This window comes from Bos mutus, chromosome 16 (assembly GCF_027580195.1).
Source record: "Bos mutus isolate GX-2022 chromosome 16, NWIPB_WYAK_1.1, whole genome shotgun sequence".
NCBI classification, from domain to species: Eukaryota; Metazoa; Chordata; class Mammalia; order Artiodactyla; family Bovidae; genus Bos; species Bos mutus.
In genome coordinates this window covers 25,183,976-25,210,033 of record NC_091632.1, presented here as the reverse complement: position 1 = coordinate 25,210,033, position 26,058 = coordinate 25,183,976, and the positions used below count along the sequence as shown (strand labels likewise).

Sequence of the window (26,058 nt, the reverse complement as noted above, 5' to 3'; positions counted from 1 at the left end):
TGTTTGCTTTTACACATTGAGATTTTTCCTATAATTTTTATATGTCTAGTTGTGATCTTTTCTGCTTTAAGAAGTCACTTTAACATTTCTTGTAAAACTGATGCTGAACCCTTGTAGACTTTTTGATAATGGCCATTCTGACGAGTGTGATGCCTCACTGTAGTTTTGATTTGCGTTTCTCTAATAATGAGCAACGTTGAACATCTTTTCATGTGTTCATTAGCCATATGTCTTGTCTTTTTTGGAGAAATGTCTGTTTAGGTCTTCTGCCCACTTTTTGATGGGGTTGTTTGTTTTTCTGGTATTGAGCCTCATGAGCTGACATTAAATGAGTGGCTCTTGTTTTCATTCTCACTTTATACCCTCAATTCTAAAAAAAACTTCATAGGAGTAGTTCCTGAATTTTTGCAGTATTTATGGTATAAGTTTGGGTTGCTTCTCAGATTTTCCTCCTAAAAGCTCAGGATTCCACTTTCTCAGGACTACTTAATAAGTTGTCCCTTGTCTGATTTCCTGTATCCAGAACATAGGTGATGTTTTCCCCTCTTATTTCTCTTTGACTGTAAGTTTATACCTTGAATCTATTTTATTTTGGTGCTGTGTCAGAAGGGGAGAACGTAATGAATTGTATATTGAAACTGCCATCTTTACCCAGAGTCAGGAAAAATTGTAAACCTAAATTTCAAAATGTATTCATATAGGAACAATAAATTAAAGTTTTTCTAATTAATTAATTAATTTAGTTTTTCTAAATTAAATTTTTTTTTTCTCATCACTTAGGATGAGATCCCCACTGGAATGCCATACCTGGAGTCAGTAACCATAGGTGATGATATTTGGGATGAGAACTGGTTACCTTTGCAGGCTAAAATGGGAAAAGAAAGTGATGCTGCCTCCCACTTATTTACCTCAAGCCTTGGTGGAAAGAAACCATATCCATCATGTAAAGAAATACCACAGAAGGTTAGATCCTTGGGAAAACATAAAGAAAAATTACTGAAAAAGGAACTGTCAATGTAATTGTCCAAGCCTCAGAAAAGCTGTACATACTGCATTTCATGCGGATTTCTCAGACAGTGATTCAGAAGAATGCATTTCCTGGCCCCTCCCTCCCTGCAAAGAAGACAGTGTTAGGGATGGAGACAGGATGAAATGGCAGAATAAACTGGACATATTGTGTCTATCTACCCTATCAGTTATTATGATTTTTGTTTTATCTTTGGCACCTAGTCAAGGTCTTAGAAACTAGAAATAGAGTGTTTTCCCTAATTTAATTTTTGTTGTGCTAACCTTATAATGTCTGAATCTGAGTGTATGTACTAATATTGGACCCTACAATTTGGCAAAACTAATACAATTATGTAAAGTTTAAAAATAAAATTAAATTTTAAAAAATAATAAATAAATTTTAATTAATTTCCCATTGGCTACCAGGAAGAAGATACATCAACACTTAAGTTTCTGCTTGTTATTTGTGCCATTTTAATACTGAATGATTATAAAAATCATCTAGCCATGAAAAATGTATTCAAGATGATACTGCAAACAGCACCATACTTATTTTTATGAGATCTGTGTATTCAGAGGAATTCAGTGTGTTGGGTATGGACCAGTAAAGCAAGAGGGAAAACTCACATTGATATTAGAAAGTTAATATCTTTTCTTGTTCAGTTAGTATACACTATCTCCTTGCCTTTACCTTGCCCAGGTTATCCTCCATAGGAATCACGTGGCACTGTATCTCCGTTTAGTGTTGCAGTATTTTTTTTTCTCTGTAGGATTGGTGTTTTTCTACACCCAAAGATATATGGGATGATTCATGGCAGCCTTCAGGCCTTGTGAATGGAATGAAAGTAGAAGTTCAAATACCAGAAGGACTGGGTGCTCAGGAAAAACATATTGACACCACCAGGATTCAAAAGGTAAGTGTCTAATGAGTATTACTGTGACAAGTTTTTTATGAGGAAGTGCTTTCAGTTTTAGAAGGTGAGATTCTGGTGAATGATCCCTCTCTCAGCATTTGGTAGACTACATATATGTAAAAATGTATGTTTATTTAAAAATTAATTTCAGTTATCTTACTGTAGTTATTCATCTCTCCAGAAGAAAATTCTGAGCCTAGAATTAGAAGATTGATTAAACATTAGGGATAGAGAAAAACAAGTATTTTCACTTAGCCATACATTTTAAGTTCTGTATCTGCCCAATCATCTAGGCTGGTTTTTTCTTTTTTGTTGCCTTAGTGGAAAGCACTAACCCTGGAATAAAATCCATTTGTTTTGTGTTTCTCAAATATTTTATGAGCATCCTGAAAATAGAAGGACAACTTGTGTGAATCATGAAATTTGGCTAATGGTCTCTGTACTTTTGTGCAGTACACTGAAAATGAAGGACTTCATGTCTAGACTTGTTAAAAAAGCAGAGTGGTGGACGATGAACCTTCTAAGTGATATATTTTCTGCAGAATGTGATTACTTTGCATGAGATTATTGATAAAGTATGCTGTATTACATAAAACAGTCTGTTCTGTAAATGTAGGTTTCTTAAAGCACAGATTTAGTTTTAAGATAAAGTTTTTTGTTTTGTTTATCCATGCATCAGCTGATGAACATTTGAGTTATTTCTGCTTTTCTGCTATTATGAATAATGCTGCTGTGACGTGTGTATGTGTTTCTACGTGGATGTATGTTTTCAGTTTTCTTAGGTATATACCCGAGAGTTGAATTACTAGGTTCTGTGGTAATAAATCTAGGCTCACTCCCCCCACCCCCAGTGGCTCAGCAGTAAAGAATACACCAGCAGTGTAGGAGACACAGGAGATGTGGGTTTGATCCTGGGTTGGGAGGATCTCCTGGAGAGAGGAATGGCTACCTCCTCCAATATTCTTGCCTGGGAAATCCCATGGACAGAGGAGCCTGGTGGGCTACAGTCCATGGGGTCATGAAGAGTAGGTCATGACTGAAGCAACTAAGCGTGCACACGCGTGCGTGCGCGCGCGCACACACACACACACACACACACGTGGTAACTCTATGTTTAGTATTTGGAGGAACTGCCAGACTGTTCCAAACAGTTGCACCATTTTATATTCCCACCAGCAATCTAAGAGTGTTCAAATTTGGTCCACATCTTTGCCAACACTTGTTGTTATCTAATTTTTTAAATTATAGCCATCCTAGTGGGCATGAAGTTTTATGTTATTGTGGTTTGGGGCTGTGCTTTTGATTACATATGTTAATGTTTTATAAATCATGAACATATTTCTTGGAAGTTGCCACTAACCTCTGGTTCCATAAGGGTATATTTTCAGACAACGGTGAAGGAGTTTTTCATTGATAACTATAGAGCGAGAATCTGGCAGAGCAATGCATCTTGAACTACAGTGTTCATAGTGATCACCTGAGAACCTTGTGAGACTGTAGATTCTGATTGAGCAGATCTGGGCTGGGGACTAAAGTTCTCCATGTTTAAAAGCTTACAGGTGATGCTGATGCTGCTTGGTGGTGAATCACACTTTGAACAGCAGCGCTCTAAACTGCTCTTAACTTTTTACTTAGGTGCTTAAACTGACCACAGGTACTTGCTTTCATAGTGGCATACAAATTTAGTAGGCATTCACCTATGTTCTTTTCTTTTTTTCAGAGTGAAAAAGTGTCAGAATGCATCTTAAATGTGTTTTAGCAATTTGTCTTTCTTCAAAATCATATTTATCAGGAAAGGAAACAGATACAGCTTTTAGAAAACTATTTCTGATTTTGACTGAAGGGAATGGTAACCCACTCCAGTATTCTTGCCTGGAGAACTCCATGGATAGAGGAGCCTGGTGGGCTACAGTCCATGGGGTTGGAAAGAGTCGGACACAACTGAGCAATTAACACATACTTTCACACATTGCTAAAAATAGTCAGCAGGGCTTAGTGTAAAAACACTTGCCTGGGAATTCTATAATTTAGAGCTTAATCTTTACCACAAGTTTGAGGAAGTTCCCTTTTGGGGCCTTAGTGTATCCATCTGCAAAAACTGATTTTGACTAATGATCTTTCCAGCCATAAAAGCTTATCATATTAATGTTTAATTATCATCGAAGCTTCATTTTAAGAGAGAATAAACTTAAAGGGTAACTAAAGCACACGTGTGAAATTGCATAAATTAAGCAAAAATTTGAATCCAGGTCTTTGCTTTCCTGAAGTAGCATATTATATGGTAAGGTAACTATGTGGGCTTTAGGAGATTTCATTTTTGCTGCCCACAAAAAGAAGCACAGCCATTTGTATATAATGTAATTATATAAGCCATATCCTTGCCTGCCATGTTTAAAAATGAACAGGGTTTTTTGTCATGGAAGAGAAAAGGAAAGCCAGCTGATATTGAATGTCTTAACACACCAGTCTAAAGAACATATAAAGCTACATTTTCTATTCGTATAATTTTTGTTTCAGTTTACTCTAGGCAGATCCCCAGACCCTAAGCCACTTATGTGGGTTTATTATGGCAGCTCCTAATGAGGCCCGAGAGTTGGTGATGGCCAGGGAGGCCTGGCGTGCTGTGATTCATGGGGTCGCAAAGAGTCAGACACGACTGAGCGACTGGACTGAACTGAAGGAGGCCCACCTAGTTGTGTTAATGCCCGTTGCCGTCACTTTATCTTCTAATGCCAGTTAGAAGATAAATGCTCTGAGTCACCCTGGACTGTAACTATTTCAGCAATGCTCTGTAGGAAGATATAGGATCCATCGATTAAAACTTGGCACTTCATTCACTTTAGCCCAAATTGAGGCTTTGTTTGGGGATTCCATCTTTTCCTCTCAAACCTTGGTTCTTAGTATTCCGTTTTGTCATTTCTCCTGAGGAGCCTTCCTTTAAAGCCGTTGTGTTCTCCTAGCGTGTTGTTGATGCTGCAGATGCAATTAATGCCTCCTCCACAGGCACCCAGAGGCCAGGTTCTGTTTCCCTAGCTGAGAACCATGAGTTCTTCAGGGACAGGGATCGTATCTACTGGAGGTGGTGTGATGGAGCAGAGAGTGCATAGGCAAGCCTGAGTTTGCATCTCTGCCTGTCCCTTACTGGTTGACACTGGATAACTTGCTCCTCCTCTTGCAAAAAGCATTCTGCTAAGTGAGAAAAGCCATAATACAGAAGACACAATGACACCTAAACTAGAAGAATGTTTTGATGTTTCAGTGAAGAAACATGTGCCAACTGCCCGGCACTGTGCCTGACACTGAGTGCTCAGTGCATGCTATTTCTCTCCGTTTCCTGCCATTTTCCCCTGGCTGTGCATAGCAGTCCTGAGTACCAGGTTTGCTCATAATACGTGTTCAGTAAACACTTCTTAAATTCATGGTCCCTCAGTTAGAGAAGAACTTGTTTTCCAGAGAGTATCTAGACTCTTAAAAGTAAGGAGTTTTATTTATGATATGAAAATATTCTTTTGTATATAAATGAGGAAACAAAACAGTTCTTACTGTTAAATTAACAGTGACTTTTAATGCTTTTTCCCCAATTCTGTAGCAATCAAATGTCAAGAGTGCCTCAGATTCTCCTGCGTTGCCCGAACTGGAGGAGTTCTACATCTCTCTTATCCAGTCACAGCAGTCAGCAGAAGGCAGCCAGTTTGAGCCTAGCAACATTCAGACTCCACCAAAGCAAATTCAGCTGTCCTCAACTCCCACATTGGTCAATTCTGGGTCAGGTAGGTTCACAGGCAGTTGACAGATGCAGTGGTTTGCCGTGTTGCTGAAAATCTTGATTTATATTTTTCAGAACATAACTTGAAAAATTATAAACGTTAGCATTTGTCTCAAATCCTTGTGTTATTTTTTTGGACTTAGTTCTTCCTTTTTACTTTGCCACTTTTCTTTTTTTCTGCAGTTTGGGGAGATGGTCAGGTTTACGCACCTTAAAGTTTGCCAGCTTTTAAGTATGAAATTCTGTGAGTTCTGACAGATGTGTACAGTCCTGTAGGCAGCATTGCAATTATGATAACATGTTTGTCAGTCTGAAAAGCTTCATGTGTCTTTGCAGTGATTCCCTCTTACTCCTCATCTCATTGGCTTTCCAGAATTTCATATAAAGGAAATCATAGTATGTAGTTTTTATGGCTGCCTTCTTTCATTTAGCACAGTGTTTTAGAGATTCATCTATGTTGTCGCCAGTGTCTAATGTTTTTTCTTATTTACTGCTGAGTAGTACACAGTAGTATGGACATACAACAGTTTATCTGTTCACCAGATGATGGATTATTTCCAGACTTGGGTCATGAATAAAACTGCTGTGAATGTTCAGCTCTTTGTGCAGACATGTATTTTTTATTTCTATTCATTAAGTACCTAGGAGTGGAATTGCTGGGTCATATGCTGACTGCATGTTTAGCTTTTTAAGAACTGTCAAAATGTTTTCCAAAGTGACCGTGCCATTTGGTAATCCACATCAGCAATGTACTTGATTGTTGATGGCTTTGTAATAATGCCAACATGCCATATCTCCAATCTTTTCAATTTTCCCAGTGTAGTGGATGTGTAGTGGTATCTTACTGTGGTTTTAATTTACACTTCCCTATTTACCAGGGACGTTGACCGTGTTTTCCTGTGTTTATGTGCCATTTGAATTACCTGTTCAAGTATTTGTGCATTTCTATTGGATTATGTTTTTATTGGCTTGTAAAAATTCTTCATTATAGACACAAAACCTTTGTCAGATGCTTATATTGCAAATCTTTCCAGGTATATGGCCTGAGTTTTCATTTCCTTAACAGTGTTCTTGGAAGAGCAAGTTTTCCTTTTGATAAAATCAGATTTGTTAATTATTTTTTCTTTATGGTTTGAACTTTTTGTGTCCCATTTAGAAATCTTTCCTAACTCAAATAATTAAGACTTTCTCTTACAAAAGTTCTGTAGTTTTAGGTCTTACGTTAGGTCTGTGATCCAGTTGTTAATTTTTGTACGTGGTGTGGTATAAGGATCAATGTTTATTTTGATTGCATTTAAATATTCAATTGTTCCAGTATGGTTTATTGAAAAGGCAGTTCTTGCTCCATTTAACTGCCTTGATGTCTTTGTCAAAAGCCAATAAGTTGTGTATGTGAGAGACTTTCTTGACTTTAATTGTGTTCTCCTGAGGTTATGTCTGCCTTTATACCCCTGTCTTGATTTCTGTGGCTTTATAATAAGTCTTGAAATGATACAGATTTGTTCGTTTTTTTTAATTGCTTTGGCTATTCCAGGTCATTTTCTATATGAATTTTAGGATTAACTTAATTTCTACAGAAAGCCTGCTAAAATGTTTATTGAGATTAAAAAAAAAATCTCTAGATTAATTTGGGGAGAAGTGACGTGTTAACAGTATTGAGTTTTCTTATCTATGAGCATAATATAACATTTTCTTGTTCTGTGCTTAATATGTTCTTTTCCTGTCCGGTGTATTTTTTATCTCAGAAGTTCAATTTATAATCTCTAGGGTTTTTTTTTGTTTTTTTGTTTTTGTATCTTCCCTCTTTCTCCTCTGCATACTCATCATTCACTTCTTGAATACGTTGAGTGTTCTTGTGACAGCTGTTTTAACAGCCTTATCTTGTGATTCAAGCATATGTATCATTTCTGCATTCTGTCGTCTGTCATTTCTGAACTGGCTTCTACTGAATGGTTTTTATCTTGATCACAAGTCCTATTTTTCTGCTTTTTTGCACATCTGGTAGTTTTTATTAGATGGCAGGTACCGAATTACACGTTGTTGACTGGATGACTGAATCTCTTTTTCTTCTCTCTTTCCTTCCTTTCTTCCCTCCCTCCCTGCTGTCTATATAGTATCTGTCTATCGTTTGGGGGTAATTAAATTATCTGAAATGGATTTGATTACTTCTGCATTTATTTTAGATTTCACTAGGCTGATTAGAAAAGCCTTTAGTCTGTCGGTCCTGCTAGGCAGTACCTTTCTGAGGGTATTGATGGGACTTGATGTCCTACAGGTGTCTTTACACTGTAGCTGGTGGGAACACAAAACGTTTTGCCCCAACATAAACTGTAGTGATTGTTATGCCTCCTCCTTTCAGATAGGTTTTCTCCCTGGCCTTGGTGGCTTTCTCACAGGCATGAGCCAGATCACTTACCAGCCTAAGACTGCACGCGGCCTCTCTGCAGGTCTCCTGCTGCTGCTTCCCCATAGCTAGCTGCCTTTGCACTTGTACTTCCCCACACGGATTCCAGCCACCTTTGTTGTTGTTTAGTCACTAAGTCGTGTCTGACTCTTTGCAACCCCGTGGACTGTAGTTCTTCAGGCTCCTCTGTCCTTGGTGAACTCCAAGCTCTGTCTTCTCAGTGCAGTGAGACCTCCAGGCTCAGTGTGGACTCTCCCTCCCTGTACTTCAGCCTGGACTTTATCTTGACAGTGAACTCAGGCGCTCCTAAAGCTTACTCCATTGGTTTCCCATTTCTCAGGGATTGCTGTCACGTAAGCTTGTTGGTCAGCGTCTGAGAGCCGTTGTTTTATTTATTTTATCCAGTTTTCTACTTGTTTAAAGCAAGAGATATTGCTTTTCAATCCCTGTTAAATTAGCATCATGTCTGGAAGCTGAAGTTTTGTTGCACTCTTAAATTCTTTCATGTGTCCCTGCCTTCATATTTTTATACCTTTTAAAATCTGAACTCATCAACGGCTTCATGTAAAACCCATTATTTCACTAGGATTCATCATCTCTTTTTCACTTCAGTGGGCATTAATGATAGTCTTGTGTTCAGAGTTTTACTTTTTAGAATACCCTGTCAAATTCTCCTTAATTTATCACAAATGTATGGCACATATATCACACGCCTAGTGTTAAAGATAGAAAGATGGATAGGATATTAGATTGTGCCTGCTTTTTCTGAGTTTTTTTTTTGAAGTCTGTAATTTTAGAGTCTAGAGCAGTGCTTTTCGGAATGTAGTCAGCATACCAGCATTTGTCTGTGAAGCATTTGTGATGATGGACAACACAGTAGCACTTCACTTAGCTCACCTAGGTTTTCTTTCCTAAAGCAGGACTTTCTTGAAGGAAGCAGTGTGTTGGCTTAGGTGCAGGCACCAGCTCCTCCCATCGTAGGCAGGTAACAAACAATTCATAGACCAGCTCCTTCAGTAGCCCTGGTCCAGAGTACACACGTGAGGTGCCTCGTAACCTCCTCTTTGCTCTTAGGACCTCTTGGCATTGGCGTTCCCAGCAATTTGTCTCATGGAAAAGACCCTTCTTAGTTAAACTAATTCCCAAGGAATTCTTTTTATGGCTGATAATTGGTTTTTGGAATTTCTTAGCAAACACAGTCTTGTTCAGTTTTGTTTTTACCCCAGCAGATGTGGAATTGGAATGACTTTGGCAATAAAGAAGGCCTTCTTTTGCTCACTGCTGGAAGGAAATAGGACAGCTTAAGGGTTCCTTCCTGGAATTGGAATTATATCCAGTTTATTTTTATAATGTCCTAGAAAGAGATCTCCCCTTCCTTGTTTACAAGTATGTTTTTCCTTTCATCTTTGACCTCACTCTGACCTTCCTCCTCCTTTGATCTCACACTGACAAGAATTTATCTCGATGCATGATCCCCCATCCTCGTTTCCTTTCCATTGTTGACTGGTTTCTGAGCTTCATTCTCTCTTGATTTGCCATTGGTAACTTCGCCACCTAACCTTAAGATGGGATTTCCTTGGTGGCTGAGTGGTAAAGAGTCTGCCTGCCAATGCAGGAGACGTGGGTTCAATTCCTGGGTCAGAAAGATCCCCTGGAGAAGGAAGTAGCTACCCTCTCCTGGAAAATCACTTGGACAAAGGAGCCTGGTGGGTTACAGTCCATGGGATTGCAAAAGAGTCAGATGACTTGGCAATTCAACAATGACAACAACAACAGATCATAAGATCATTATAACAGGTGTTAGTAAAGATGTAGAATGGGAGAGTGTGAGGACCTCCTGAAAAGACCTTTGTTTTCTTTCTTTTTCAGTGGAAGGCTCCCCAGAGAGCCTAGAGAATGAAGATTTTTCTAGTAGCTCTGCTATTACAGTGTTCAAAGATACAAGTCAGGGAGCCGTGGACCAGCTCTCTTTGATTTTGTCTCCCGAGCACCAGATTTCTCAGAAGTTCTACATTCCTCGAAGCACAGCCACTGCTGCCTTAGGAGCTGCCGCAAGGCTCGCCACATCCAACAGCCTCCTGCACTGGTACCCCAGTGTGAAAAAGATGGAAACATGAGGGCGGTGGGGAGGAAAGTCAACCAGAGGCTTAGGGCGTGATGCCTTCCCAAGTCAAACCAAGAGGAAGTATTGAGACAAAAACAGTATTTTGTTGACTAAGTTTCAAGACCAAGTTGGTGCCTTTGTCTTTCTGTGCAACCCTTTGTTAGCTTTGTTATGCTCACACTCCCCTTTGTTGTGTAGGTATTGATTTCTAACATTCATTATCATTTTCATTGATGATGTTTATTTTTCTTAGAGTTTTTTCTCCTTTGTTCAATGTAGAAGTTTAAAGGACTTTTTAGTTTCTGTGTTTCTATAAATGTTTTTCTTGTATATCTCAAGACTGATAAATGTAAGCTGAAAAACTAATGTTTTGTGATCCATACTTAGCAAAAAATTGTCACAGCTCTGTCTCCAGAAAGAGGATGACTGACTTCTAAGGCTGCTTTTCCTCATTTGAAAACTTCTATACCATAGAGAGAATCTACGGCTCCAATCTTCGCCGTCATTAATTCTTTGAAATACTAGGATCACTAAGAAAATCCACACCATGAATCTTTGGTCATGTGAAACCTTTTACATTAAAAAAAAAAGATGAAGTTGTCTTTCAGTGTAGGCAGTTTCTTGAAGACTTAACAAGAAAATTAGAGACCAGTTGTTGAAACTGAGCTGAGCCATCTCAGTCATCATAGTTCTCTGGCGCCTTAATGTAACAGTAGCTAAACAGTGGTATTGTTTAAGCATTTATAGGGCATGCATTTATAGAGCACTTGTGAAACACTCAGTCATGTCTAACTCTTTGTGACCCCATGGACTGTATAGCCTGCCAGGCTCCTCTGGAGTGGAGAGCCATTCGTCCAGGGATCTTCCCAACCCAGGGATCAAACCCAGGTCCCCCTCATTGCAGGCGGATTCTCTACCATCAGAGCCACCAGGGAAGCCTGCATTACAGAGCATGATGTTCTCTGAAGTCCAGTTTATTATAGGAAATTCTGTTCAGCTGATAGTGTAAACCATCAGGAGAAAAGACTGAAAGGTGAAATTAAAGAATGTGAATGATACCAAATTCTTTATGGTAAAATACAAGACTTATCCCCAGATTAAGAAAAAAATCCAATACAGAAGCATTTCTTAGTGGTAAAATCAGAGAAGGAGGTGTGAACTACTGGCCTGCTGCATATGACTAGATCCTCATGCTCCTAGCCCCTCTTCTAAAGCCTCTGCTTTGACGTTAAGCGGCAGAGCTGGCTCCTAGTTCCTTTCTTTCCTCCTGCAATCAGGAATGTCTCCTCTGTTCTGCTCAGTTAGTCGGCAAAATGTCTACTGAGGAAGGGGGTGAAATGAGAGTAAATATCAGGGTACATTTAAATGTAGAGTATTAATGGTTAAAACTTCTTTCTTAGGATGAAGTGATCATGAAACAAACCCAAAGTCTCTTAACTGCTGAGTGTTTTGGTTTAAAAACCTTAGTGCATTTTTAATGCAGTAAAAATTTCAAATCCAGATTCACCTTTCAGTTCAATTCAGTTCAGTTCAGTTGCTCAGTCGTGTCCAGCTCTTTGCGACCCCATGAATCACAGCACGCCAGGCCTCCCTGTCCATCACCAACTCCCGGAGTTCACTCAGACTCACGTCCATCAAGTCAGTGATGCCATCCAGCCATCTCATCCTCTGTCGTCCCCTTCTCCTTCTGCCCCCAATCCCTCCCAGCATCAGGGTCTTTTCCAATGAGTCAACTCTTCGCATGAGGTGGCCAAAGTATTGGAGTTTCAGCTTCAACATCAGTCCTTCCAATGAACACCCAGGACTGATCACCTTTAGGATGGACTGGTTGGATCAATTCTAATATATCTATATCAATGATGGTATGCTAATTAACCAAAAAAATGTAATCTGGAAACATCACTGATAGTTGACCCAGATAGAACAGGTTTCCCATTTGGGTTTGGGGGGTTTTGTATCAGATACCTTTATTGCAGAAGGCAGTCGAAGAGTTATATGGAGGGTCAATAAACAGTTAAATATCACTTTGACAGTTAAATGTCATATATGAGACTCGACTGTGATATGAACTGGAACAGCTGTTTTTCATATGTTTATGTAATTATGCACAATTTGTTTCTAAAGAAGAAAACTCATTTGAATGATTGTTCAGAGAAAAAGGCAAGTTTGAGTTCTGTTCTTCACTTCTCCAGATGGACAGTCACTGGGTTCCAGGCAGAGTGAATCTGGTAGAAGCAGTCTTTACATATTTAGTATGTCAGGTTGTAACTCTCTGCTGCTGCTAAGGCACGTCAGTTGGGTCCGACTCTGTGCGACCCCATAGACGGCAGCCGACCAGGCTCCCCTGTCCCTGAGATTCTCCAGGCAAGAACACTGGAGTGGGTTGCCCAGGCAAGAACACTGGAGTGGGTTGCCATTTCCTTCTCCAGTGCATGAAACTGAAAAGTGAAAGTGAAGTCGCTCAGTCGTGTCCGACTCTTAGCGACCCCATGGACTGCAGCCTACCAGGCTCCTCTGTCCATGGGATTTTCCAGGCAAGAGTACTGGAGTGGGTTGCCATTGCCTTCTCCGAACTCTCTGTGCTGCTGCTGCTAAGTCACTTCAGTTGTATCCGACTCTGTGCGACCCAATGGATGGCAGCCCACCAGGCTCCTACCTCCCTCGGATTCTCCAGGCAAGAACACTGGAGTGGGTTGCCATTTCTATAACAGCACAAAACTACCAGCAAGAACCCTGCCAACACTGGGTAACCTGATGGCGACTAATTTTACACTTTGCCAGTTACATGGGGATTATGGAATCATTGTGTTATTAAGGCTCTTCAGAATAATTTGCAAATGACCAGATCATTTAGCCAGAGCTATCTCAAACTGATGAGTGTCAACACACTTTGACTGAGGCCTGTTGAGTAATGAATAGTTAAGATCTTATTTAAATTAGAAGAGTGAAGGAATGAACCTTTGAGAGGCTTGTACAATTTGACTACTTGACTTTGACTAAGACAGCCAATCTGCCAATATGTTTCCCTATCTTCTCCCATAAGGTAGGCTTTGTTTGGTGGGTAACTGAAGTAGTCCAAAGCATCAAATTTAATAGATCATTTGAAAATGAGTAAATAGGTTTCTGTATATGGGCAGGAGTAGCAGTAAGAAATGTTGAAAAGATAGGGAAATGTTCATGGTTTAGGGTTAATTGTATTTTATTGTCAAAAGATGGGTTGACATCTACTACACTTAGAAAAACTGCCGTCCCCTCCCCATATTTTTGGTGTTAAGGTTAATCTATTAGAAGTAGTGGCAGCCCCCAAGGAATGTGAAGTGGGCAGTGGGAGCCTGAGGTATGTATTGAGGGCATGGGGGGTTGAGAACACACAGGAGAATCCTGGTCATAAACGCCTTAGGTTAGAAGAAAGAGTGGCTTTACTGTTAGCCACTCAGGTTTTAACTCCAGTGGCTTGTAGTCAGCACCCCTCTCCTGTCCAGAAACACACCATGGGAAGTCAAAAGAGAGCCATGCCAGCTGCACCAAACCATGCCTTTTCCGTCTCACTCTCGCACATTTGAGATGCCAATTGTCTGTTTCAAGGCATGGGGATGACAAGAGACTTCTGCCTGCAGTCAGGCATGTCCAGCCGAAAGACTTTGTAGGATTTTGATGTAGAAAGGATGTCAGATAAGGAAATTTGAAACCTAGGCCGACTGACTTGTCTGTGGTCACACAGCTTAAATTCCCATGTCCGCCAACTCCTAGCTCAGGGAGCTTTCCACGGGCGAATAGTGCAAAACCATCTGTGTCATATCAATGATTTGATGTCAGAAAACATAGTTTGGTACTTAAGTCCAAACGAATGGTGGTTCTGATAGGTAGCTGAGCAATCCCTGGTGTTGGTGGGGAAAGAGGTTGATCTACAAAGGTACCATGTTCTTCATTGTGTGTAGCTTAAATAACAGTGGGCCAGTTCTGCAGCTGAAGAATCTGGACAGGGGCATCTTTGGGGATGAGAAACTAGAATCTTACAAAGCAGTCCTTCTGAGACTTCCTATTAGCATCTGTACTAGGTAGCAAGGCCTTTCTAACAAACTTTTGGTATCTTTTCAGAATTAAATTTGTTGTATTTATATGTACAGTGCTACATTGTTCATAATTTGGCAGGAGCCATCACCAAGACATTTAAAAGATTCATTTCCTATAGTCCATTCAGATTATGACGTTTTCCAAGATGTCAGCGAAGGTGCCTATTAAATAAATTTGTCCACATGCTTTGAACGCAACCCTATTCCTAACAGCTAGGTGTCATTTGTCTTGGTCACCGGTCAGCCGAGTAAGTTCTTGGTGTCATAAGCCTTTTGGAACCAGAATACCTTAATCTTTGCTGTTCTTGACACCATGGTAGACAGAAATTGTTTTAGCTTTTCAGTCGAGGACTTCTTTAATATTAGAATCATCCTGTACCACTATTCCATGAAATTGAGTGTTTGATGTACCCCAAAACTGAGTAGAGAACTTGTTCACAACTAAATTTTCTTGGTTATAAGCATAAATTTCAGGAAATGCTTTTATTTTTCTGTTTGGTATAAACTTTGTTTTATATTTCTGTTACATTTTTTTAGTATTTTTTAATTTATGGAAAATGGTTATATAGGAACCAGTGTTTACTTGGTTATTATTTCTGGTGCAGTTTAGATAAAAATTTAATGAGGAAACCAAGATATGACTCTCTGCCCTCTAAACTTCTGTTATAGAACTCATGGGAAGTTATTGGGCTCAAAGAATTATGATCAGCCTAATTCTTGGAGTTTGAAATAGCATTTTGTTTGATTTATTTAAATATTTATGACGTTGGAATTTGTTTTGTCAAAAATGTTGAGGTGTTTTTTGTGCTTTTTGTTGTGATGATTCTGCAGGAATGAAAATTTCACTTAAATATGTGACCTAAAGAACTTAATTGAGTACAGTGCAAAGTTCCATTATACAGTAAAAGCAAAGATTTGACATTCTTCTTGACTAAAATGTTTGTCTTCATTTTGGGCACGACCTCTTTATTCTTCACATACTTTGACTTTTGTGAACCTTTGCTATCCTGTAGCTAAACACCTTAATTCCATGAAATTGGAGATTCATTCACACTGGAGCCTTTTAAATACTTGGCAGCTACTCAAAGACTTGTTTTCTTTCTCTTGTTGACAGCAATGTTATCGAATCTTTGTAAATTGTTTCCCAGTTTCTTAGATGCTCTCTGGGGACTCTTCCACATGCTGAACAGCAAACCTCATCCCATCCTGCTGTGACTGGGGTTCAGTGCTGTTTCTGTCACTTCCTGCATTTCCTGATTCCGCATACAGAAACTTTCCTGCAGCAGCTCTTCTGCCTGGAGCATAGTGTTTCCAGGTACTTCTCAACTCCATGTAGGCGATGTCTGGAACAAACTCTTCCTTAACCTGTCATTCCACAGGACCATAGTAGAAACCAAAGACTGAGCTCAGTTCATTTCTTACTGCAGCAAAGGACTTCTTGACAAAAGTATCCTGTACTACAGTACTGTTACTCATATGTTCTGATAAAAAAATTTCTTCTCATGGCCATATATATGACAATACCTGTCAATTAAGTGACTGTATATGTAACATTTAGACTACTATTAGGCAAAATGGATTGTTTTGCCTAATTGTTCCTTATTTTGCCGCAGATTGTTCCTTATTTCCTCCTCATGATACCTTTCTCCTAATGGATACAGGTCTTTGCCTAGAGGGATGAAACTTCAGCAGACATATCACAAGTTTATCCTCTCTTTTCTGAATTTTAAAAGCAATAACTTCTCTTGTACTGATCAGGAGTGGGACAGAGGCCTGTCAAATTGTACCTCTTAAATGTCTCATTAGTCCTGGTTCTCTGTAGAGTTCTTGAATTGAGAGAAGAGGGGTGGAACTTTACTATAATTAAGTGATAACATCCTTCTTATGTCTCACATTGTAGGCAGTGGAACATCTGTTTATGATCAAGTAGAATGTTTTTCAACAACCTTTTCTGCAGTTGATGCAGATTTATCTTTGATAAACTATTTGAACTCAGAAACTTAACTCCATCAAAACTTTTTGGTCTTCATTTACTTTCTACATGGAATTGATGCAACAGTTGACTTTATCCAGATTGATAAGGCTCGGTAAAGTTGCCTCAAAACATGAATTAAGAGAAAAATTGTGAGTTTTACAATAAAGACCAAAATCAATTTTAGCAAACATCATGGGATTATCAATAAACCTGCATTCTGTACGGGCTTTGCTTAGAATCACTTCAGATTTACAAAGTTATTCAACATTCAATTTTTGGTATCAATTCTAGAGTTTTGTGGAACTTTTATCAAGTCTTCTAAGTTGAACGAAATTAATGCTCAGTGAGGCTTCTTTGTTCTTATACCAGATCGTAAGTATGGAATACTCTTGAGACATAGTTTTATTAAAGACTATTTGAACAACTTGGCAAAATCATGTTTGATGTGAATGTAATGTTTAAGAATTTCCAATTTTTATATGCTATATATCACTGATCCCTAACCTTTTATGGGATTATTAACTTTTGTCAAATACTGAGAACTATCCAGTGTCAGGAGTGTCTGACTCTGTGACCCCATAGAGTTCTCCAGGCGAGAATACTGGAGTGGGTAGCCATTCCCTTCTCTAGGGGATCTTTATGACCCAGGGATTGAAGCCAGTCTCCCAATTGCAGGCGGATTCTTTACTATCTGAGCCACCAGGGAAGCCCCCCAGAAAGTGCACATTCGTTCAAAATTGTTCCCTATATTCTAGGAGTCTATGACTCCTGAAACCCACCTTACACATTTATGAACAGAAAAAGGTCAAGAAAATCACCCTTCTCCACCCAGGCCCTACCTCCATCCCTGGTGTCCCTGCCGCCATCCACTAGTTGCCTCAGATATAAATCTCAGAGTGGGATCATTCTTGACTGCTCTCTGCCCTTCATCTCACATCCAACCCATCATAAAAGCCTGTCAAATGCTACCTCCTAAATAGCTCATCAGCCCTTCTGTTTCTCTGTGGAGCTACTGCCACCACCTTAGAGCTACCTCCTTTCTGGCAGGTTAGTAGGTGTTCAGTACATTTCGAGTGAATGAATGAGTAAACAGGACAGAGAATAGGATATAATTCAGGTCAATTGAAATCTTGATTTCTTTCTGCTAGGCTATATATTCTGAATGTCTATTAAACAGAAGGCTTTAGTGGGAAGAGTCTGATCAAATATGAGCAAAGAGTCCATTTAAACTTTTAATTTCGAGATGAATAAGGAGCACATCTCCCAGATGAGAGAACTGAGAAGGACTGGAGATGTTTTGTCTAGGTTATTCTTCTTCACAAACCATATTTGGTTATTTTCCCGGTTTGGCTTATGAAAGAAAGTGCCAAAATAAATAAAAGTTTTATATTTGCAGCTTCTCAGCAACCAGCTTCTTAGCTTTCTCTCAGAGAAGTGTGATTTACCAGATTGGCTCCTTGTAGTTTATGGCTCTGATTCATTCTTGGAGGCACACCTTTGATGTCCCGTCTTATTTTCCAGAAACTTCTTTCAGCACCACAGACCCCAGTTCAGTGATCAAACAAAAGAAATTGATTAAAATTGTTCTTTGGGGTTAATATATTAGTTTGGACGTAAGTTGTTTTTGTGGGCTTTCTCAGTTGGGGCTGAATTGAGTTGTGTAATGGGGGAGTTGCAGGCAGGATTGTAACAGTACTGCTTATAGTTTCAAATCATGGCCTATAGTTTCAAATCATCAAAGGGGCAAAAACAAAATGAAAGACACCAAAGAATCTGCTCTTCTTACCAAGAGCCTCCTTTTTAGTTTTTGGTGGCTTTTATGTCATTAATACTTTTAAAAGTACTGTTAATACTTTTATGTCATTAATGCTTTTAATGACTTGAAAGATTCATGTTGTGAGGTTTCTGTTTTGAATTCAGTGTAGTGATTTGCAGCTAAAGAAATTAGCAGGGGAAACTGCCACTGGCTTTCAACTTGCTAGATGGCAAAGGTTAAATTGAAAATTCACAATGAAAAATCAAATGCTCGTGACTGCCCATTGCCAGCGTTTCCAAGCCCACAGGAAGGGCAGCAGTTGGCCAGCCTGGCCCTGTTTCAGTCTCCTGGGGGACTTTGAAAAAGGTCTGCAGCGTGGACCACAGCATCCTCCAAAGGCTTTGGTTTTATTGGTCCCAGGTGTTCCGATAAGCTGAAGGGCCAAGAATCACTGTGCAAGAAGATAATCCCAACTACAGGAAAAACTACGCACTGTGTCCTGACCTTTCTCACCATGAGCTTTAATTTTTTAGCAACACGGCATGTGGCATCCTGGTTCCCTGACCAGGGATTGGAACCCACATCCCCTGCATTGGAAGCTCAGAGTCTTAACCACTGGACGATGAGGGAGGTCCCCTCAACCATGATGGTTCTTACGGGAGGGCTTTTTCAAACTGTTCCTGCCGCCCCCTTCAGCCTTCGCGATCCCTCGTCCTCTGCCTCCTCTGACAGGGTCCAGTGTCCTCCAGCACCCCCCACCCCTCGGCCCCCCAAGTGCAGAGACGTGAGCTGCTGTGACGGACTAGGGGGTTTATCCCTCAGAAACACTGCTGTGGGAGTAAGAACTTGAGAACTGTTGTGTTAGAAAATCATTATTATTTGAAAAATAGGGTGGTGATTGACTTCTGCAACCAAATTTTGAATTTTAAGTGAAAACATTGGACAGGAGATCAATAGATTTTGGGGTGCAGAATACAACATCATTCGCTATAGCTGCGATGGACAGCAGATCCCTCGAACTTACTTATCTGAATTTCTGAGGTTTTAACTCCATTGATTGGTAACTCCCCATGTGCCCTAAAGTGATTTTAGGTTGTTTGCTGCTGCTAAGTCGCTTCAGTCGTGTCCGACTCTGTGCGACCCCATAGATGGCAGCCCACCAGGCTCCCCAGTCCCTGGATTCTCCAGGCAAGAACACTGAAGTGGGTTGCCATTTCCTTCTCTCTTGGTTATCTGATATCTAAATCCAGGTTCTTTGATCTCCCCTGGTGGCATTTTCCCACTCAGTATGGTAAAGATTTAACATGGGAGGTATGATGTGCTTCTCCCCCCTCTCAAAAAGGACCAAGTGTTACAGTCCCATGACAGGTGTGGAAAGGACATGCCCAACTGGTGGAGTCAGTAGTAACTGTTTTACTCTTTGTTAACCAGTTCTCATTTTATCTTGATTGGACAAGAGAAACTGATACAATTGGAAACTTGATATGAAACCTTGACAAAATTCAATTTCCTGCTGTCTTTGGAAGAAATCTATAGCAGTGTTGGAATGGTCTGGTGTCACAGAAGGCATTAGCTCCGGGTATGTTGCTAAAACTTCGCAGGCTTTCCTTCAAGACCAGACATAGCTGAGCTTAGAACAGCAGCTGCTGAAATGCGAGACAGCAAGAGTGAAAGTGTGGAAACCTCGTGGGAGTTTTGACTTGAGGATTATGAACCCAGGATTTCTCTACCTGAATTACCTCTCAGAGTAGATCTGGTGATGGGAATATTTCACCAAAGCTGGACTTTTTTTTTTTTTTTTTTTCCAAAACTGGATTTTAAAAAAATCTGCCCTGTTCTAATTGAAGTTCATAGTTCTGAAACCAGGTTTTGCTGCCTCCTCACTGCTAGGTGGCGCTCTGGGACAGGAGTTCTGTTGCCAACCCTAATGCTGAAAATCCTTTCCTTGACATTCTATTGACAGCACTGTAGAGTTTCAATGTTGCATAGACCTTGGAGCTCACCTTAAGCTACCCTCTTTTTTTTTCCTTGAAAAAAACAAAGTGACATAAGTGACTTCTTTGGGAAGTAAGGATCTTAGAGTAATTCTCATAGGGCAGCCTTCAGTTCAGTTAAGTTCAGTCGCTCAGTCGTGTCCGACTCTTCGCGACCCCATGAATCGCAGCACACCAGGCCTCCCTGTCCATCACCAACTCCCGGAGTTCACTCAGACTCACGTCCATCGAGTTGGTGATGCCATCCAGCCATCTCATCCTCTGTCGTCCCTTTCTCCTCCTGCCCCCAATCCCATCAGTCTTTTCCAATGAGTCAACTCTTCGCATGAGGTGGCCAAAGTACTGGAGTTTCAGCTTCAGCATCATTCCTTCCAAAGAAATCCCAGGACTGATCTCCTTTAGGATGGACTGGTTGGATCTCCTTGCAGTCCAAGGATCTCTCAAGAGTCTTCTCCAACACCACAGTTCAAAGGCATCAATTCTTTGGCGCTCAGCCTTCTTCACAGTCCAACTCTCACATCCATACATGACCACAGGAAAACAGTTTAAACTTTCTACTAATTTCACCCCATAAGAAGCTACCACAGAGCTCTCTTTACAGAACTTGGACTTTAACACTGTATGTACATCTTTATCACATGAAGGTGGAGGGGAAGCTCCAACATAAGCACATTTGGAAGCTACAACTACTGATGCTAGCTTGCTCCACTGAAAAAATTCAAAGGGAAAAAATGTCACCTTTCCATCTTTATTTTGGACTTTCCAAGCAGATATACTTTTTATCTCTTTTATAAATTTCTGTTGTTAAAAAAATGCAAAACTTTTACAATTGAAGCACATTTTGAATCTTTAAAAGGATTTTCTTAAGGCTTTAAATGTTGTGTGTGTGCAGGTTTTCCTGGGGAAAGTTCCCCAGATTCTTCAGATCCTCAAGAACAATAAAGAATACCTGCAGGAATTCTGCTGCCTGTGCTAGGAGACTATAGAGGAGATGGAAAGCAACTGGTAACCCTTGTGACTTCACTCTCGGGTGAAGGCAAGCGACTTCTCTGTGTGGAGAATGGGTTTGGCTCACAACAAGATCTTGAGTCAGTTATAATAACCATCACTTCATAGGGCTTTACACATTGCCAGGCAGCAGAGACAGCTGCCATCAGAAGTTAACGAGTTTGGATCACATTAACACAAGGATAGCAAATAAGTTCAGCACCCTGTCCCTTCTGGGCAGCACTGTATTTATAAAAGAGGTAGGCCAGCATTCACAAAAGAATTGCATAAATAATAAGAGCTTTATCGAATTTATGTAATGTGGCACAAGCCATTTGTTACAGATTATCTGCTTTATACAGATTATCTCATTTAATCCTTTCAGTAACACTGTGGAGTAGGTACTATTTCTACTCCCATTTTGCAAATAAGAAAACTGAGGCATGGAAAGATTAAGTATCTTTCCCACACAGAAATTGTGTCATAATAATGTTGATATTAATTTACTAAGTATTTATTATATGCTACACCCAATACGTACTTTGGAGTTTCCCTGGTGGTTCCATGGTAAAGAATCCACCTGCCAATATAGGAGGCGCAAGAGGCACGGGTTTGATCCCTGGGTCAGGAAGATCCTAGAGTAAGAAATAGCAACCTATTCCAGTATTGTTGCCTGGAAAATTCCATGAACAGAGGAGCCTGGCAGGCTACAGTCCATGGGATCAGAAAGAGTCAAACATGACTGAGCACGCATGCACATACATATTTTATTTGATTTTCACAGTATCCATATTACTATTCCTGTTTTACAAAAGGAGAAGCTTGACGCTCAGAAAATTAATTTATCCAAAGTCACATCTCATATGAGGCAGGAACTAAATGTCTAACTCCTCCAAAGAGTTGTCTACATGGTCTCCCATCATGTCTTTCCTATTCTCTCCCAAACCCACTCCAATTCCACCCAAACCATCCTATCAAAAGTGCTCCTGTTAAGATCTCCTGTGACCTCCAAATCTCAGAGTCAGCTCTCAGCGCTCATCTTGCCTGACCCATCAGTAGCATTTGATACCCCTTCTCTCTTTCCAGGACTCACCTTTTCTGGGGTTCCCTCCTACTTGTTGGTCGAGGCCTGGCTTCTGCTTTCCTGGCTCCTCCTCCTCCCCCTGACATCTCCATCCTAGAGAGCACCAGGCTTCACTTTCTTGCAAGTTCCTCCAGTCCCAAGGCTTTAATTACCATCTGTATGCTCCCACACAGCTACCGCCCAGAACACTCTCCTGAACTCTCTACTCAAATGCCCACTTGACCTCTCCACTCAGATATCCAAACAACCTCTGAAGCTTAGCAGGTCCGAAACAGAACTCATGATCTTCGCCCTGTCTTCTGCCAGAACCATGCCTTGTGCAGAGTCTTCTGTGACCCCTGTGATTGCAACTCCCTCCGTCTAACTGCGCAGGCCCAAACCACAGATGCTTTGCTTTTCTCTCACATCTCACACCCAATCAGCCACAAAATCCTACTGGCTCTTCTTTCAAAATGTATTCATAGTTTACCTGAAATTCAAATGTAACTGGAATCCGTATTTTTATTTGCACACTCTGCCAACTCTCCCCACAAGGCCATACCTGACTTGTGGCCCTGTTGCCTTCTGCCCTCATCCCCACAGCCTTCACCGTGCTCGCTTGAGTCCTCCCACACTGACCTTTATCTTTTTGTCAACAGGCAGCTCCCACCTTTGGCTTTGCCTCGGCTGTTGTCCCTTCAGTATTCGAATCTCCTCAAAGAGTTCATTTTGAAAATTACTGCTTGACCCTGCGCTCCAGATCCCTCTTACCCTGCTCTACTCTTTTTCTGTAGCACCTAACATATGGTTCCCAGATCACTCAGTGGTAAAGAATCTGCCTGCAATGCAGGAGACCGGGGTTCAATCCCTGGGTCAGGAAGATTCCCTGGAGAAGGAAATGGCAACCCTTTCCAGTATTCTTACCTGGAGAATCCCATGAACAGAGGAGCCTGGTGGGCTATAGTCCATGGGGTCACAAAGACTTGGACATGACTTAGAGACTAAGCAACGACAATGTATGGTATAACCTTTTATTGTGTATTGTCTGTCTCCAACAACCAGATTATGAACTCCACGAGCAGGCATTTTTGTCCATTTTGTTCATTATTGTATCCCAAGAGGCTTAAACAATAGTACATAGGTGGTCCAATCGCTGTCATGTCCAACTCTTTGCGACCCCATGGGCTGTAGCCCACCAAGCTCCTCTGTCCATGGAATTCTCCAGGCAAGAATACTGGAGTGAGTAGCCATTCCCTTTTCCAGGGGATCTTCCTGACCCAGGGATTGACTTGCATTTCGTGCACTGCAGGCGAATTCTTTACCATCTGAGCCACCAGGGAAGCCCTAGCACATAGGTACCGGATAAATGTTTATTGAATGAATGATCTCAAAGGACTGTGCTCCTTTTTGTTGCGTTAGACCCCCTCTGTTTCAGCTTGTCTCATGAGAAATATTTGAAGAACCTGAGAGTGTATAGTTTGGAGAAGAGATGATTGGCCAGCTTGGGGAATGCACGTACTTCCCAGCTGTGACGGTTCTCTGGGACCTTCTGGGTCAAGGCCCAGAAATGTCCACAGCTCTCTGCCCAGGCAATGACCATGTCCCCTACCCTCAGCACCCTACTTAACAAAAAAGTTGCTTATTTTCTATACACAAGGCTCCATGCTAAACTCCAAGAATATGAGAATAAACAAGATAATTCCTATGTAGAAAGACCTTATATGGTGGTGGGTTTGAGGTTCCTGCCTGTTTGGTAAAACAAAAGGGAACTGGGCCTGACTGGCCACATTTGCCCCCTTTCCAAAGAAAGCACCGCAGCTTCCAAGTGCCCTCTATATCCAATCACCTCCTCCACCCCCCAGCTTTTTTCCTACTCTGGTAATCCCCAGAGAAAAAGCAGAGCGAATATTAAGCACAAGCAGTGAGAAGAACATCTGCTCTAACCTCACCATGACCCCGATGCGCTGGGCAGAGATAAATTAAAGCAAGCGCAGGAAGCCTGTTGGCGTCAGTGTCCAATGACGCCAACAGGAAGGTGGGGCGGGAGAGGGAGGGCGCGTGAGTGCACACATGGGCACCAAGAAGCAGACTCGCTGCTGAAAATCATTTCCTCCCAGAACATCCCAGGAGGGGAGAAAATCGTTACTACTGGGATAATAATGTTTACTCAATAACGTCGTATAAATCTTCAACCCACCTTATTTCTGCACTGTTATATTCCTGAAGTACTGATTAGAGACATCACCATCTTGATACACAATCAATCACTAGAAAATTCTAAAGCGTTTTGCAGAAACATGGTAGTAACACATCAGCTAGACAATGGAGAAGTATTTTGGGGGGAGGATGGTTTTCTCACTTCCCGCTTCATCCTGGATGGACCTTCAGCTTGTACTGGTCACTCAATGAGAGGGCTGTCAGTATTCTAATTCAATGAAAATTTACTATAGGCTTGTTTGACACAGACTAACACTCCCTGTGTCCACGGCATTAAATTTACTGAAAGGGCTCATCTTTTACAAAATGGAGATGGCTCCCTAGTGCAAAGGACCAGGCAGAGAGAGGGTAAAACCAAGTAGGGCTTGGGATCAACTACATGCCAGTAGCAAGAACTTGTTCTCTCTTCTTGTCAAAATTGACCAAATGTTAGCTGGAACTCGGGACACCTTAGATGACAGCCCAGGGTTCTAGAGGGGAATCCTGGACCTGGCAGATCTTGGAAGGCAGAACTGGCCCAGCCAAACTGGGGAGGAGTCATATTGATCATCAGTGTCACTGGATTTTCATTGTCAACTCTTCTCTCTCTGACCTTTGTTCACTGTGCCCCATGGAGGGCCCTGCTCTTCCCCATCACAGCACACACAGGCCCTGCTGGTGGTGCTGGCCCTTGTTCCACATTTTAGAGGCACGATTAAGCTACGCAGTTTATTTTTTTTTAATATATTTATTTGGCTGCTCTGGTCTTAGTTGTGGCATGCAGGATTCTCATTGCAGCATGTGGGATCTTGAGCTGTAGCATGTGGGATCTAGTTCCCTGACCAGGAATCGAACCCCAGTCCCCTGCATTGGGAGTGAGGAGTCTTAGCCTCTGAACCACCAGGGAAGTCCCTAGCTATGTAATTTAAAACTGTATCCATCACTCCTAGAAACTATTAGTGTCTTATAGTGAAATCTAGTCCCCTGGCTAAATCTTCCCTCTTTTTTTTTTTTTTTAATAATTGCACATGTAAAGAGAAGAGACTATGCTCTCTGCATATTTGCTTCAACATCATGAAGATTTTCCCATCAGTCCTTTATCTTTGACTTAAACGTTTCTCTGGTTTTTGGTAATGACATCCTATAAGGAAGTATCTTAAACTTGTTTTGGCACTTCCTGTCACTTTGATGAAGTGGGAATCTGGGGACCAATAAGATTCAAATTAAAATAATTTTACTGGGACAAATTACACCTTGAGCACCAAAGTCAGAGCACTATTTTCAATCCTTTAAGTAGATCATGTCCCGAGATGCTCGGGGTAGGACTGGCAGGCAGTCCACAACCATTGGGAGCATTCAGGCTGGAGGTTCAGCTCTGTGCTTTTTTTTTTTTTTTTTTCCTTCCTTTTGCTTGTTTGTTGTACCATTATTTTCATTTTAAAGGTTAATAAAATTACTACGGCCACAAAAACTAGGATCTGACAGGATCCGCTGTCAACTTTATCGCAAACCCAATCTTCTTCCCAGGGAGCTTAGCCATCTAGCAGGGGATGTGGCGAAACCAAGTCAAAAGGAAAAGCTAAGACTATCAGAGTTTAGATGACCTTTCTTGGAGTGTTTGCCTTTTGGAGGAGCAATGTATGAATGAAGAAAACGAGCATCTAAATGTCCAGGACCAAATAGGCCCTTCTTAGATGCTATGCCTCAAAATACTAAGAGAATTAACTATAATTCTGAGACTACATCAAGAAGACAATATTCCACTGACCCTTCTCATAACTGAGACAACTTCTAGTTAGTTTTATTTTTTAACTGAAG

The 26,058-nt window shown here is 40.9% G+C and overlaps 1 protein-coding gene across 1 annotated transcript in view; it reads left to right on the top strand.

Moving 5' to 3' along the window:
- Nucleotides 1–10,780, top strand: part of TDRD5 (tudor domain containing 5) — a 79,951-nt gene extending 69,171 nt beyond the window's left edge. The window contains exons 14-17 of the mRNA XM_070384448.1: nucleotides 781–963; nucleotides 1,779–1,922; nucleotides 5,512–5,692; nucleotides 9,962–10,780. Of these exons, the coding sequence (XP_070240549.1) occupies nucleotides 781–963; nucleotides 1,779–1,922; nucleotides 5,512–5,692; nucleotides 9,962–10,209 (756 nt within the window). The 3' untranslated portion in view covers nucleotides 10,210–10,780. The remainder of the gene's footprint in view (nucleotides 1–780; nucleotides 964–1,778; nucleotides 1,923–5,511; nucleotides 5,693–9,961) is intronic.
- Nucleotides 10,781–26,058: the final 15,278 nt, after the last annotated feature.